The sequence below is a fragment of the Thunnus albacares genome, chromosome 23 (assembly GCF_914725855.1).
Source record: "Thunnus albacares chromosome 23, fThuAlb1.1, whole genome shotgun sequence".
NCBI lineage: Eukaryota > Metazoa > Chordata > Actinopteri > Scombriformes > Scombridae > Thunnus > Thunnus albacares.
The window spans coordinates 212681-227500 of record NC_058128.1 but is presented as its reverse complement, the minus strand read 5'-3'; the positions used below and the strand labels follow the sequence as shown (position 1 = coordinate 227500).

The 14820-nt window shown below is 43.3% G+C and overlaps 2 protein-coding genes across 2 annotated transcripts in view; one reads left to right on the top strand and one right to left on the bottom strand.

Annotated features, from left to right (window-relative positions):
- Nucleotides 1-304, bottom strand: part of lta4h (leukotriene A4 hydrolase) — a 6959-nt gene extending 6655 nt beyond the window's left edge. Inside the window, exon 1 of the mRNA XM_044343230.1 lies at nucleotides 86-304. Coding sequence (XP_044199165.1) covers nucleotides 86-235 — 150 coding nt within the window. The 5' untranslated portion in view covers nucleotides 236-304. The remainder of the gene's footprint in view (nucleotides 1-85) is intronic.
- Nucleotides 305-4399: 4095 nt separating this feature from the next.
- On the top strand, nucleotides 4400-14689 carry dennd6b (DENN/MADD domain containing 6B). The gene is made up of 20 exons (XM_044343272.1): nucleotides 4400-4911; nucleotides 8226-8264; nucleotides 8353-8395; nucleotides 8503-8612; nucleotides 8970-9050; nucleotides 9171-9276; nucleotides 9364-9443; nucleotides 10216-10278; nucleotides 10356-10411; nucleotides 10549-10671; nucleotides 10791-10886; nucleotides 11651-11745; nucleotides 12415-12480; nucleotides 12566-12630; nucleotides 12703-12792; nucleotides 13159-13212; nucleotides 13299-13408; nucleotides 13500-13602; nucleotides 13679-13753; nucleotides 14043-14689. Exons 1-20 carry the CDS (start codon nucleotides 4777-4779, stop codon nucleotides 14205-14207), a joined length of 1755 nt encoding a protein of 584 aa, XP_044199207.1. The 5' UTR covers nucleotides 4400-4776; the 3' UTR covers nucleotides 14208-14689.
- Nucleotides 14690-14820: the final 131 nt, after the last annotated feature.

Here is a 14820-nt window from a genome sequence, read left to right as displayed (position 1 = left end):
AAACACACAGTCTGACATCAGAACACCGGGAATGAACGAGCCCGTTAGCTTCCCGGCTAACACCCCCGGGGTCCGTTAACGTTACCAGAGAGGAGAAACGGTCCTCCAGAGCCTCCACGGTGAGCGCCACCTGCCCGCTGATGACGTGTCTGTCGAAGTCCACGTGCAGGGTCAGGTTCAGGTGTTTGGTGACGCACCTGGTGAACGAGGAGAAGGAGCACGGGTCAGAAGACATGATGATCCGTCCGGTTACAACCGAGAGACTGAAGCGACGACTGTCAGCCAGCCGGGTTATCTACCGGAACAGGCTCCAAACACATCCGCTACCGGCATTTTCAAAATAAAAGAGTCACATCACAGGCGCTCCATAAACACCGCCCACCTGCCCTTTCTACAGTAAAAGTATCAACAACAAACATCAGACAACACAATTTCTGCAAGACGAAAATATCTATTTTTATTTTTATTGAACTACTGTGTAGTTACATGACTGCACACTGATCCACCACTGCAGTCCTCTGTGTCATTCTGTATGAATACACTTGATTTAATTAGACTAAGACATTTAATTAGTACCAATCTAAGGGCAGCTTAACCTAATGACAACTATGCATCATCACACTAAGGGACTATTTAAAGAAGCACAATTACTCTTATCAAGATACAGTGACTTTGATTACTGGTGAGTTACTGGTGAGTTACTGGTGGTAACGGGGAAGTCACCGTTTGTATTTATTAAAGAGGAGGTTTTAGTAAGGGGGGTAGGTGAGCCATCGATTCATTCATTTCATTTGCTAGCTTAAAATGCTTTGTTTTAACATTGAATTTGTAGCCCGACAAATACGTAGCTACTGATATTTTGTGATAATTTGTGACTGATTTAAGCTTTCATTTACACTTCATTAATCAGTCATTACATTCATGTTTGCTGTTTTTTTATTTCTTTTGTTTAATCCCAGCCAGTCAGTAGCCAGTTACCTATATGTCCCGCCAACGTCCTTTTCAGTTAGCTAACAGGAAGTTACTGTAGTTGTTGCTAGGAGCAGTTAACTTATCATCTTTCACATCGATCAAGAAATATGTCCACTTTAGACGACAACCTGTCCGCTGCACTGACATCATCAACACTCGTTGTCATGTTTCTGTTACTTTTTTCATGGATGTAGCTAGCTCGCTAGCTAGCTGTGTACTGGTCGATTTCTCCAACTGGAGGAAATCACTGACATCATCAGTGACCGTTGTGAGCGGCTAAATAAATGAGACGTGCGTGCAGCACATCTCCAGACTGGAATCAGGCTCATGTTTCACCGTCAGCAGGTGCAGGTTGTCGTCATGCAGGTACTTTGGGTTTGGAACGACTTTGTACTGCAACAATAGTTCTTAAGAAAACAGGTTTCTTGAAAGACACATTGCTTTTGATTTGTTTAATTATTAAATGCTGTTAGTGCCACAAAGGAAATTCTATTCAGTCTCATTATGTTGGTGCAGAAATATCAGAGGAGTAAATCTCAATACTTGGACAAGTACAACCAAAAGTATCTGCATGGCTACAGAACACTAGAGACCAGTGAGAGAATATGGTTTTCCATATTCAAAACTGGCGGTTCAGGTAACGGACACAACTAGAAAAGGCCCTGATGAAGATGAGGGGCTCTGGTTTCAGTAAACCAGGATGAAGGGGCCTACCAACTGTCAGCTGCTGCCCTCAAACAGCTAGCAGAGGTCAGTGTCTGCAGGTTCTCCACAATACAAATACACTACTGTATTCATTCAGCAAGGAAACAGGAAATAAAACCAACATACCTTCAAACTGCTCCAACATCACACACAGAAAATATCACTTCATCATGTTGTTCACTTGTTTGCATTGTTGTTGAGCTGCTGTGTGATTAATGTCACCCTTAATGATGCTGACACACATGAATGACAACCAGTCATGATGTAGACAATATATAATAACATATATATATATAAACACTTGACATATATCAACATTAATAAACGAAGGGAAGCTAATATTTCCTTTAAACATTTACAAAGAAATACTCGGTTTTGACCTTTTTGAAGCCAAACTGAATCAGATTTTGAGTGAAAGCTGGTTGCTTGAAGAAGAAAGTAGAGCAGCTGCGTCTGTATGTTCCAGTTCACTGAGACAGGAAATGATGATGCTCATGTCGTCAACACGCGCTCAGACCGTACGGACAGTTTTAATACATATATATACAAAGTAAATAACATGAGACTGATGTATGTGCTGTTCTTCTGCGCCCATAGTTTGCATGATACACATTTACATGGAGTAAGCAAAACTTTATTTATCTGGTTCATTTGATTCCAGGAGGAAGCAGGATGAGCTTCACAGGGCTGAAACACTATGTGGATAAAACAGTAGAAACAATTCAAATAAACATCAGTAATACATGAGAGTTTAAACCATTAAGACAGCAGGAATACAATGAAATAATTAGAGCAGCAAGTGGCCACTAAACAGGAATGTTTTTAACAGACGATGGCGTCGCAGCAGCTGACACGACTGGAAAAGATGTTCCAGCAGTTTGGAGCATAAAAGCTAAAAGCAGTTTCATCCGTTTCCATGGAGACCCAGAGAATAACCAGACGTCCATCACGGTCATCACTGACATTTAATCACAATTAATACAAGTGTTCAGATTAAACACTGTAGAAGAATAATGTTGTACATTACAGAAAATAACAGTAGAAAATAGTTGTAGAAAATTAGCAAAGAAGATTATTTTTACAAACATTTTCAACACTTGTAGCCTCAAATAAATAAAACAGTCTCAATAAAACTTGTCTTGATGAATCTGCTGCAGGATTTCAATGATTTACAGTGTTTGTAATGAATTAAATGCATCATTAAGGGTGACATTAATCACACAGCAGCTCAACAACAATGCAAACAAGTGAACAACATGATGAAGTGATATTTTCTGTGTGTGATGTTGGAGCAGTTTGAAGGTATGTTGGTTTTATTTCCTGTTTCCTTGCTGAATGAATACAGTAGTGTATTTGTATTGTGGAGAACCTGCAGACACTGACCTCTGCTAGCTGTTTGAGGACAGCAGCTGACAGTTGGTAGGCCCCTTCATCCTGGTTTACTGAAACCAGAGCCCCTCATCTTCATCAGGGCCTTTTCTAGTTGTGTCCGTTACCTGAACCGCCAGTTTTGAATATGGAAAACCATATTCTCTCACTTGTCTCTAGTGTTCTGTAGCCATGCAGATACTTTTGGTTGTACTTGTCCAAGTATTGAGATTTACTCCTCTGATATTTCTGCACCAACATAATGAGACTGAATAGAATTCCCTTTGTGGCACTAACAGCATTTAATAATTAAACAAATCAAAAGCAATGTGTCTTTCAAGAAACCTGTTTTCTTAAGAACTATTGTTGCAGTACAAAGTCGTTCCAAACCCAAAGTACCTGCATGACGACAACCTGCACCTGCTGACGGTGAAACATGAGCCTGATTCCAGTCTGGAGATGTGCTGCACGCACGTCTCATTTATTTAGCCGCTCACAACGGTCACTGATGATGTCAGTGATTTCCTCCAGTTGGAGAAATCAACCAGTACACAGCTAGCTAATCATTGTGTGTTCTTACTGAAGGACTGATAACTATATTTACATGTATGTTTAGATTTGCCTGCAGGTGAAGGAACAACAGACACAACATCCACTGCTGCTCTACAGCCTGCAGACACCGTCAGCTGGAACAGATCCATATCAGGTCAAATGAGACCAGTGTTTCCCTTATTACTGTACAGGCCTAGTGGGCCACCTCTGTGTCGTTGCCTAGGAAACTGTTGATGTGATGCAAGTGCCACTGCCATCAGTGTCCCTTTAAATTACTGCAGAGTGAGCGAGCGTATGGGGAGCAGGTTAGCTAACGTGAGCACGGCACCACCTAAAAAGAGGAAAAAGCTGTAACGCAGGTGACGGAAAAACAAATATATGGTAGAAATACAGATGGGGGAGAAGGGAGGGGGGCAGCAGAGGATGGTTCCCATCAACACCACCTCACAGGAAATTAGTGAATGGAGAAAAGAATCAAGAGAAGCTGGGTGGTTCCAAGAAACAACATCTTTACTGCTTCTGCTGCAAACTGTTGTCACAAACAAACAAACAACTACAAACTAATCAGTAATGGACTCAATACTCAAAAGCCCTGAAAACAGTCCAGAACATTTTAGGCACATGACATCTATCTATAATCGATCAATAACCTGTTAGATGTTACTAACAGGTAGTTGGTAATATTGAATCATTTCATTCTTTGATAAATGATTCGTTTGTTTGAGAAGTGATTTTAATTTATAAAAATAAAAATATATATTTTTGTCTTGCAACCATTGTGGTGTCTGATGTCCATATTTTTACTGTAGAATGAGCAGGTGGTGTCGAGGCAGCACTGGCTCGGTGGTTGATGGGGGGCTAGAGCCGGTCCTGGGAACGAGTGTGACAATAAACTAGCAAAAAGGTCTCTGCAAAAGGAAGTAACACAACCAGTCCACCTGGAAAAGGAAAAGCAGGAATGCAGATATGGCAAAATAGATGAAGCAAGACCAAGAGTCAAGAGCTCTGAAGAAGAATAAAAGAAGTTGAGGAGGATGAGGAGGATGATGATGTGTCCCTCCAGCTGGGGGCGCTGGCGGCGGAGCAGCGCAGCTGTCCGGGAGTCAGTACCGGAGCTGCTGATCTGATGGAGGAACGGAGCAGGGAGGATGGAGGTCGCGGAGCTCTGAGTCGGTCGTCATGAACCCGTTTGACGGCTGCGGTTCACCGCGACATGAGGAGGCGGACGGCCGGTGTCCGTGGGCCCGCTTCGCCTCCTGGCTGGAGTGCGTGTGTGTCGTTACCTTCGACCTGGAGCTCGGACAAGCCATAGAGGTACGGTGGTTAGCTTAGCATCGTTAGCATCGTTTACCAGCGGTGTAACTGAAAGATGATTTAAATAGTAAACTGATCAGAACAGAAGCTTCAGATGCTGCTGATGAACAGGATGAACCTTCAAACACCCATATTTATACTAGTGCGTTAATGTACAGGTGTATTTAATGTGACAGGTGTATTTAATGTGACAGGTGTATTTAATGTGACAGGTGTATTTAATGTACAGGTGTATTTAATGTGACAGGTGTATTTAATGTGACAGGTGTATTTAATGTGACAGGTGTATTTAATGTACAGGTGTACTTAATGTGACAGGTGTACTCAATGTGACAGGTATATTTAATGTGACAGGTGTATCTAATGTACAGGTGTACTTAATGTGACAGGTGTACTTAATGTGACAGGTATATTTAATGTGACAGGTGTATTTAATGTACAGGTGTACTTAATGTGACAGGTGTATTTAATGTGACAGGTATATTTAATGTGACAGGTATATTTAATGTGACAGGTGTATCTAATGTACAGGTGTATTTAATGTGACAGGTGTATTTAATGTACAGGTGTATCTAATGTACAGGTGTATTTAATGTGACAGGTGTATTTAATGTACAGGTGTATCTAATGTACAGGTGTATTTAATGTGACAGGTGTATTTAATGTACAGGTGTATCTAATGTACAGGTGTATTTAATGTGACAGGTGTATTTAATGTGACAGGTGTATCTAATGTACAGGTGTATCTAATGTACAGGTGTATTTAATGTGACAGGTGTATTTAATGTGACAGGTGTATTTAATGTACAGGTGTATCTAATGTACAGGTGTATTTAATGTGACAGGTGTATCTAATGTACAGGTGTATCTAATGTACAGGTGTATTTGATGTGACAGGTGTATCTAATGTACAGGTGTATTTAATGTGACAGGTGTATTTAATGTACAGGTGTATTTAATGTACAGGTGTATCTAATGTACAGGTGTATCTAATGTACAGGTGTATTTAATGTGACAGGTGTATTTAATGTACAGGTGTATCTAATGTACAGGTGTATTTAATGTGACAGGTATATTTAATGTGACAGGTGTATCTAATGTACAGGTGTATTTAATGTGACAGGTGTATTTAATGTGACAGGTGTATCTAATGTACAGGTGTATCTAATGTACAGGTGTATTTAATGTGACAGGTGTATTTAATGTACAGGTGTATCTAATGTACAGGTGTATTTAATGTGACAGGTATATTTAATGTGACAGGTATATTTAATGTGACAGGTGTATCTAATGTACAGGTGTATTTAATGTACAGGTGTATCTAATGTACAGGTGTATTTAATGTACAGGTGTATCTAATGTACAGGTGTATTTAATGTACAGGTGTATTTAATGTGACAGGTGTATCTAATGTACAGGTGTATTTAATGTACAGGTGTATCTAATGTACAGGTGTATCTAATGTACAGGTATATTTAATGTACAGGTGTATCTAATGTACAGGTGTATTTAATGTACAGGTGTATCTAATGTACAGGTGTATCTAATGTACAGGTGTATCTAATGTACAGGTATATTTAATGTACAGGTGTATCTAATGTACAGGTGTATTTAATGTACAGGTGTATCTAATGTACAGGTATATTTAATGTACAGGTGTATTTAATGTGACAGGTGTATCTAATGTACAGGTGTATTTAATGTGACAGGTGTATCTAATGTACAGGTGTATTTAATGTACAGGTGTATCTAATGTACAGGTGTATTTAATGTACAGGTGTATCTAATGTACAGGTATATTTAATGTACAGGTGTATTAAATGTGACAGGTGTATCTAATGTACAGGTGTATTTAATGTGACAGGTGTATTTAATGTGACAGGTGTATCTAATGTACAGGTGTATTTAATGTGACAGGTGTATTTAATGTACAGGTGTATTTAATGTGACAGGTGTATCTAATGTACAGGTGTATTTAATGTGACAGGTATATTTAATGTACAGGTGTATTTAATGTGACAGGTGTATCTAATGTACAGGTGTATTTAATGTGACAGGTGTATCTAATGTACAGGTGTATTTAATGTGACAGGTGTATTTAATGTACAGGTGTATTTAATGTGACAGGTGTATCTAATGTACAGGTGTATTTAATGTGACAGGTATATTTAATGTACAGGTGTATTTAATGTGACAGGTGTATCTAATGTACAGGTGTATTTAATGTGACAGGTGTATCTAATGTACAGGTGTATTTAATGTGACAGGTGTATTTAATGTGACAGGTATATTTAATGTGACAGGTATATTTAATGTGACAGGTGTATCTAATGTACAGGTGTATTTAATGTGACAGGTGTATTTAATGTACAGGTGTATCTAATGTACAGGTGTATTTAATGTGACAGGTGTATTTAATGTGACAGGTGTATCTAGGTTTGGGGGGGTTAGTGTTAGGGTTGGGGGGTTAGGTGTTGGGGGGTTAGTGTTAGGGTTGGGGGGGTTAGGTGTTGGGGGGTTAGTGTTAGGGTTGGGGGGGTTAGGTGTTGGGGGGGTTAGGGTTAGTGTTGGGGGGGTAGGTGTTGGGGGGTTAGGGTTAGGCTTGGGGGGTTAGGCATGGGGGGTTAGGTGTTGGGGGGGTTAGTATTGGGGTTGGGGGGGTTAGTGGTAGGTGTTGGGGGGGTTAGTATTGGGGTTGGGGGGGTTAGGTGTTGGGGGGGTTAGTGGTAGGTGTTGGGCAGGTTAGTATTGGGGTTGGGGGGGTTAGTGGTAGGTGTTGGGCAGGTTAGTATTGGGGTTGGGGGGGTTAGTGGTAGGTGTTGGGGGGGTTAGTATTGGGGTTGGGGGGGTTAGGTGTTGGGGGGTTAGTGTTAGGGTTGGGGGGTTAGGTGTTGGGGGGGGGGGGGGGGGGGGTTAGGGTTAGGGTTGGGGGGGTTAGGTGTTGGGGGGGTTAGGGTTGGGGGGTTAGGTGTTGGGGGGGGTTAGGTGTTGGGGGGTTAGGGTTAGGGTTGGGGGGGTTAGGTGTTGGGGGGGTTAGGGTTGGGGGGTTAGGTGTTGGGGGGGGTTAGGTGTTGGGGGGTTAGGGTTAGGGTTGGGGGGGTTAGGTGTTGGGGGGGGTTAGGTGTTGGGGGGGTTAGGTGTTGGGGGGGTTAGGGTTCCTGCTGCTGCTCACTATATGTATAAAACGGAATCATTTGTAAAGATTTTATTGACGTGTCTGTTGAGATGATGGAAAGTGAACATTATTATTCTTATTTTAAAAGCATAAAGTCACATTTTACAGTTTAATCAGTGTTTTCTTCTCGGTGTTTCAGCTGGTTTATCCTCAGGATGTGAAGCTCACAGAGAAGGAGGTAATTTAATCAACTTATTTTTCACAAACTGATAATCACTTTATTGATGATCATTTTATTGATCATGTTTCTTGTGATTTGTTGTCAGAAAACCAGCATCTGCTACCTGTCGTTTCCTGACTCGTACTCAGGTGAATGTCTAACAACATTACATCATATGTCAGAGGTCAGAGGTCAGCGGTCAGAGGTCACATGACCTGTGTGTGTGTGTGTGTGTGTGTGTTGACTGATTTCCCAGGATGCCTCGGCGACACTCAGTTCAGCTTCAGGCTGCGTCAGTCAGTCGGTCGCAGAGCTGCGAGGTTCAGAGACGACGTCTACAACAGAGACGCCCCGGTCACCCTGCAGGTGAGCCGTGCAGGTTATCGATCGATCAGTTTATCTGGCACAAGATGCCTGATTAGTTCTTCCTGGATGATCAGGAGGTTTCCTTTGTTTTGTGGTTTATTGACTGATTGGTAAATAGAGAACAAATCAATCAGCTGCTTCTCTTGCTCTGACCTCCCCCAAAACACTGGAGCCTTCATCTCCCAAAATGCACCTGGTTAGTGTTTCATCAGGGCCTCTCTGCAGGTAACGGACCAGCTGTTACTGTGATAGGAGAGTATCTGAAACCCCTGGATACACAGATCAGATATGAGATGTTTGTTGCTCTCTGACCAATCAGATCAAAGCTTCCAGGTGTTTGTTTCTCTGTCTCCTCAGAGGGAAGTGTCCCATTTCTTTGGTTACGTCTATTTCAGACAAGTCAAGGACGTCTCTGTGAAGAGAGGATACTTCCAGAAGGTGAGTCACCTGTCCACTCCTGTTAACACACAGCTGTTCGTGTGATGTTTGATTGACGGCTGTGTGGTCATGTGATTGTTTGAGATGACAGCTGTCTGGTCACGTGACTCTGTGTTGCAGTCTCTGGTGCTGCTATCCCGGCTGCCGTACACTCACCTGTTCCACTCGCTGCTGCAGATCATTGCACCTGAGTTCTTTGAGAAGCTGGAGCCCTGCCTGGAAGCAGGTGATGTTGTCACGTTACATCATAACCTTTAACCAATCAGAACACAGGTTTTCACTCCATTGAAATGTCTTTTACTTGTCCTCACAGTGTGTAACGAGATCGACCAATGGCCTTCACCCGTACCTGGATTGACCCTTAACCTACCCGTGATGGGCGTGGTCTTACAGGTGAGGGGGGCGTGGTCTTACAGGTGAGGAGGCGTGGTCTTACAGATGAGGAGGGCATGGTCTTATAGGTGCGGGGGGCGTAGTCTTACAGGTGAGGGGGACGTAGTCTTACAGGTGAGGGGGGCGTGGTCTTACAGGTGAAGAGGGCGTGGTCTTACAGGTGAGGAGGGTGTGGTCTTATAGGTGAGGGGGGCGTAGTCTTACAGGTGAGGGGGACGTAGTCTTACAGGTGAGGAGGGCGTGGTCTTACAGGTGAAGAGGGCGTGGTCTTACAGGTGAGGAGGGTGTGGTCTTACAGGTGAGGAGGGGCGTGGTTTTATAGGTGAGGAGACCAACACCACACCACACACACTTTTTATCTTTGCCTCTCTGCTGGACTCAGACTGTTAACTGATGGTCCTTCAGGATGAACACAGTTAGCAGCAGCCTGGCCAATCATAGCACAGGGCGTATCTCGCCAAGGACTGCAGTGGGATCCATAATAATGCAGTGAGGAGGGGGTTTAAACTCTGATTCACTCCTCTGACTGGCTTCATCTCCATAGTAACAGCAGCTGAGGCTCATGGGTATTGTAGTAATTAGAAGAAGAAACTTGATTTCTCAGAACCAGAGTTGAAACTAGACTTGAAAGCAGGTATGTAGAAGTACGAAGAGCCTTCCACAGTGTTCATGTACTCTGTCTTCTCACTTTCTTTTCTTTTTATTCTCAATCAACTAACTTTAAGGTAAAAAAACATGTTCCTTTTTGTTTCTTAATGTTTATTTGTTTTAGGTCCGGATCCCGTCAAAAGCCGACAAACCAGGAGGAAGTCCAATCAGACAGACGGCGAAGGAGGTCAGAGAGTCTCTGTGTGTTTCTTCCTCATTCTGTCTGAGTTTCTGTTGTTCATAAAGTTTGTTTTCTATCCTCAGAACTTCCTGCCAGCTCCGATTCTGCTGCCCACCATCCACGACCTAGACCTCTTCAAGTCAGTCCACTTCCTGTCTGTGTTAGCTGCTCCCCAGAGTTGCCTTTAGCACCTGGTCATGTGATTCTTGTCCTCTTGTTGCTGACTGTCTGGATGTTCTTTTAGTTTCTGTCTAACGTGACGTCTCACCTGTCCAGGTGTTTCCAGTCGGTCCTGATCCACCTGCAGATGTTCTGGGAGCTCATGTTGCTTGGGGAGCCTGTGGTCATCATGGCGCCGTCTCCTACCGTCTCCTCAGAAACTGTGCTGGCTCTTGTCAGGTAACCCAACAGCCAATCAGAATCCTCCCTTATCTGCAGCTTCAGGTTTTCTGGCAGCCAATCAGAGAGCAGTGTTGTGTTGTTGCCGTGGTAACAGAGTATGTTTGTGTGTGTCTCAGCTCCATCAGTCCTTTGAAGTTCTGCTGCGATTTCCGTCCGTACTTCACCATCCACGACAACGAGTTCAGAGAGTACACCACCCGGACCCAGGCTCCGTGAGTCCACCTGTCTGTCTGAACACACCTGAGTCCACCTGTCTGTCTGTTCACACCTGAGTCCACCTGTCTGTCTGATCACACCTGAGTCCACCTGTCTGTCTGTTCACACCTGAGTCCACCTGTCTGTCTGTTCACACCTGAGTCCACCTGTCTGTCTGATCACACCTGAGTCCACCTGTCTGTCTGTTCACACCTGAGTCCACCTGTCTGTCTGTTCACACCTGAGTCCACCTGTCTGTCTGATCACACCTGAGTCCACCTGTCTGTCTGATCACACCTGAGTCCACCTGTCTGTCTGAACACACCTGAGTCCACCTGTCTGTCTGATCACACCTGAGTCCACCTGTCTGTCTGATCACACCTGAGTCCACCTGTCTGTCTGATCACACCTGAGTCCACCTGTCTGTCTGAACACACCTGAGTCCACCTGTCTGTCTGAACACACCTGAGTCCACCTGTCTGTCTATCACACCTGAGTCCACCTGTCTGTCTGATCACACCTGAGTCCACCTGTCTGTCTGATCACACCTGAGTCCACCTGTCTGTCTGAACACACCTGAGTCCACCTGTCTGTCTGATCACACCTGAGTCCACCTGTCTGTCTGATCACACCTGAGTCCACCTGTCTGTCTGAACACACCTGAGTCCACCTGTCTGTCTGAACACACCTGAGTCCACCTGTCTGTCTATCACACCTGAGTCCACCTGTCTGTCTGATCACACCTGAGTCCACCTGTCTGACCCGCCTCTCTCTCCGTCAGACCAAACGTGATTCTTGGCGTCACCAACCCGTTCTTCATCAAGACCTTCCAGAACTGGCCTCATGTGGTCCGGCTGGGAGAGATCAGGATGGCAGGTAGACCACAGCCTGACGTTCTTCTTCTGCATATCCTCATCGTCATCTTCTCCCTCCTTCATCCATCTTCTCCAAGTCTTCTGTCTTTTCATTTCTTTTCCATGCTTTATCTGAGACATGAAGTTACTGGATGTTATTATCAGATCCACATTTTAGAACTGCAGTCAGAAAATGTTTTGATAATCGATTAATGGTTTGAGTTCCCGGAGGACGGCGGCGCCTGTTAGTGACATCACTGCTTTCTGAGGCTGTGGTGGACTCAGTTAAAGCCACATTGAAGATACTGGTATCATATGAAACTAGACCACATAAAGCATCCACTGGTAACCACGTCATAGCTTGTCAGGAAGGTGATAAATAACGCTCTAAAGTTACACTAAACCATTTTCAAAGGGGTCCCTTGACCTCTGACCTCCAGAATGAAAATGGGTTCTATGGTTCCCACCAGTCTCCCCTTTACAGACATGCCCACTTTATGCTGATCCCATGCAGTTTTTTGCTGCAGTATAAATGTTGTCTTGAATATTTCTGCATGCTGGCGTCACTGAATATTCTAATGAATGTATATTTCGAGCTGCATCGTGTTGTTCTTGTCAGAGACGGAGAAGGTGAAGTGTTGGAGGATTATAGAGTCACACAGACTGATGTGAATCTTTTGTCTCCTTTCAGGTGATTTACCCAAACAGGTGAAGGTGAAGAAACTGTCCAAGCTGAAAACACTGGACACTAAACCAGGTAAGATAACAGAGCAGCAGCAGGTGAACATGAACACCAGCCTCAGTCTGTTGTCTTTAGTGTTCTGTTACCTGTGTGTCTGCAGGGATCTACACAGCCTACAAGACCTTCCTACACAAAGACAAAGTTCTCATTAAGAGACTGTTGAAGGTAAAGCAGCAGCCAAACGTCCCAACAGGAAGCATGTGATCATGTTCTCAGTCTGAGCGTCTGTTTCTGCAGGGGATTCAGAGGAAGAGACCATCAGAGGTGCAGAGCGCCATCTTGAGGAGACACCTGTTAGAGCTGACTCAGAGCTTCATTATCCCACTGGTGAGAAAACAGCCAATCAGCTCGCAGGAACATCGCTACCCATCGACAAGTTGCTCTTCATTTACTGTCATTCATTTCCTCGTTACCGTCAGCTGTTACATAAATAACAACAAACAACTCGTTACCGTCAGCTGTTACATAAATAACAACAAACAACTCGTTACCGTCAGCTGTTACATAAATAACAACAAACAACTCGTTACCGTCAGCTGTTACATAAATAACAACAAACAACTCGTTACTGTCAGCTGTTACATAATAATAATAATAATAAGAAACAACTCGTTATTAGTTTCTTTTAATTGGTAAATTGACAGCAGTCTGGTGAATGTGTTGGTCAGTTGAACCCTGCGTTTTGTCTGTCAGGAGCGGTACATGGCGAGTCTGATGCCACTGCAGAGATCTGTGACGCCCTGGAAGGTAAACAGGAAGTGCATTAGTGATGTCACGCTGACATCAGGTGTTTGCAGGTGAAACCTGGTTTAAGTGTTGGTTTGTTTGTTCAGACGCCTCCTCAGATTCGTCCCTTCAGTCAGGACGAGTTCATGTCCACTCTGGATCACACCGGCCCTCAGCTCACCTCGGTGCTCAAAGGTGATTGGATGGGACTGTACAGGTGAGTCAGTCGCGTCTTAAAGTTCTCAGACGTTCTTTAGTGAAAACAGAATAATTTATGTCAGATTATTGATGTTTTTAACTCTTCGCAGGAGGTTCTTCAGGTCTCCGAACTTTGACGGTTGGTACCGACAGCGACACAGAGAGATGAGTCAGAAGCTGGAGAGTCTTCACCTGGAGGTCATCTGTGACTCCGTGAGTGTTCTCATCATGTTCACAGCTGTCACAGTCAAACATCTGGATAATAACAGGTTCTTACTGATTCCACCAGGACCTGCTGGGCTGGACCAAAGACAAGTCTGAGGTGGAAATAGTCGACCTGATTCTGAAGCTCCGAGAGAAGCTGGTGAGGAAACTGCTGGAAACTCAATCTGTCTTTTTCTATAAGTTGTAATAGTTTTACATGAATGTCATAATAGTTTAAATTACTATATAAAGTTTTATTACTTTGAGAGAAAAAAAACATTCAGGAAAACATCTTTGTGTCTGTTGTTGTCTTTGTTTTAATTAGTAAACAGGTGAAATGAATCTTCTCTGAATATTTGACTTCATTCTCATTAAAAGATCTTATTTCTAATGATGATAAATGTGTTTAAATAGAGGACAGGAAGTGAGTTTCTGACCCTGTTTTTCAGTTGAAAGCTCGCCGGCAGCAGTTGCAGGTGAAGGACGGAGTTTTCGACAAACTGGACGTGTTCATAACGTCCATCATCAGATCGCTGCCCGCAGACCTGCAGCGAGTCCTGAACGCTCACACAGACACACAAACACACCTGCGGCAGGTACCGACGTCTCTCTGAGATCCGACTCGGACTCGACTTCTCATCGTGACGCCTTCATGAAGTTCAGACGTTCTGAAGCTGATCTCAAACGTTCAGCAGGAGGGAAAAAGTCACAAAGTTATGAGGAAAAAAACAGAAAAGTCAGAATATTTTCGAAATAATTCGACTTTTTTCTCACAACATTGTGATTCTTTTTCTCGACGTAGTTTGACGTTTTTCTGGAGATTCGTGTCGTTCACAGTGGCTCCTGTTACTCAGTTACATTAATGAAACACTAAAAGCTAAATGTTTGTCCTGTTATGTTTATTCATTGAACGCAAATGAAAGAAAACAGTTTATTTATTTCTGTTGGGTTTGATGATGAATGTTGAAGATATTTTTATAAACTGAGTTCAGTGAATGTAACACTGACTTCATGTCGCTCACCTTTCTTTCTTTCTCACTAACTGTAAATATTTGTTTTGCTCTGAAAAATAAAAACCCGAATTATATAAACAGTCTTCTTGTGTCATTTACTGTTTATTTCATTCTTTCCCTGAAGCCTGTCAAGCAGTAAATATCAGTCTGAATCATATTTATATAAAACTGTATTTCAGGTCGGTGGATCGTCTCTGTGGGAAACATTATAATA

What these genes read in the sequence shown, in the direction of transcription:
- dennd6b (XM_044343272.1), top strand. Translation starts at nt 4,777, where the DNA reads ATGAACCCGTTTGACGGCTGCGGTTCACCGCGACATGAGGAGGCGGAC. An exon ending in CACGACCTAGACCTCTTCAA is followed by an intron (nt 10,412 to 10,548) that starts GTCAGTCCACTT and finishes TCACCTGTCCAG; the next exon opens with GTGTTTCCAGTCGGTCCTGA. An exon ending in ACTGTGCTGGCTCTTGTCAG is followed by an intron (nt 10,672 to 10,790) that starts GTAACCCAACAG and finishes TGTGTGTCTCAG; the next exon opens with CTCCATCAGTCCTTTGAAGT.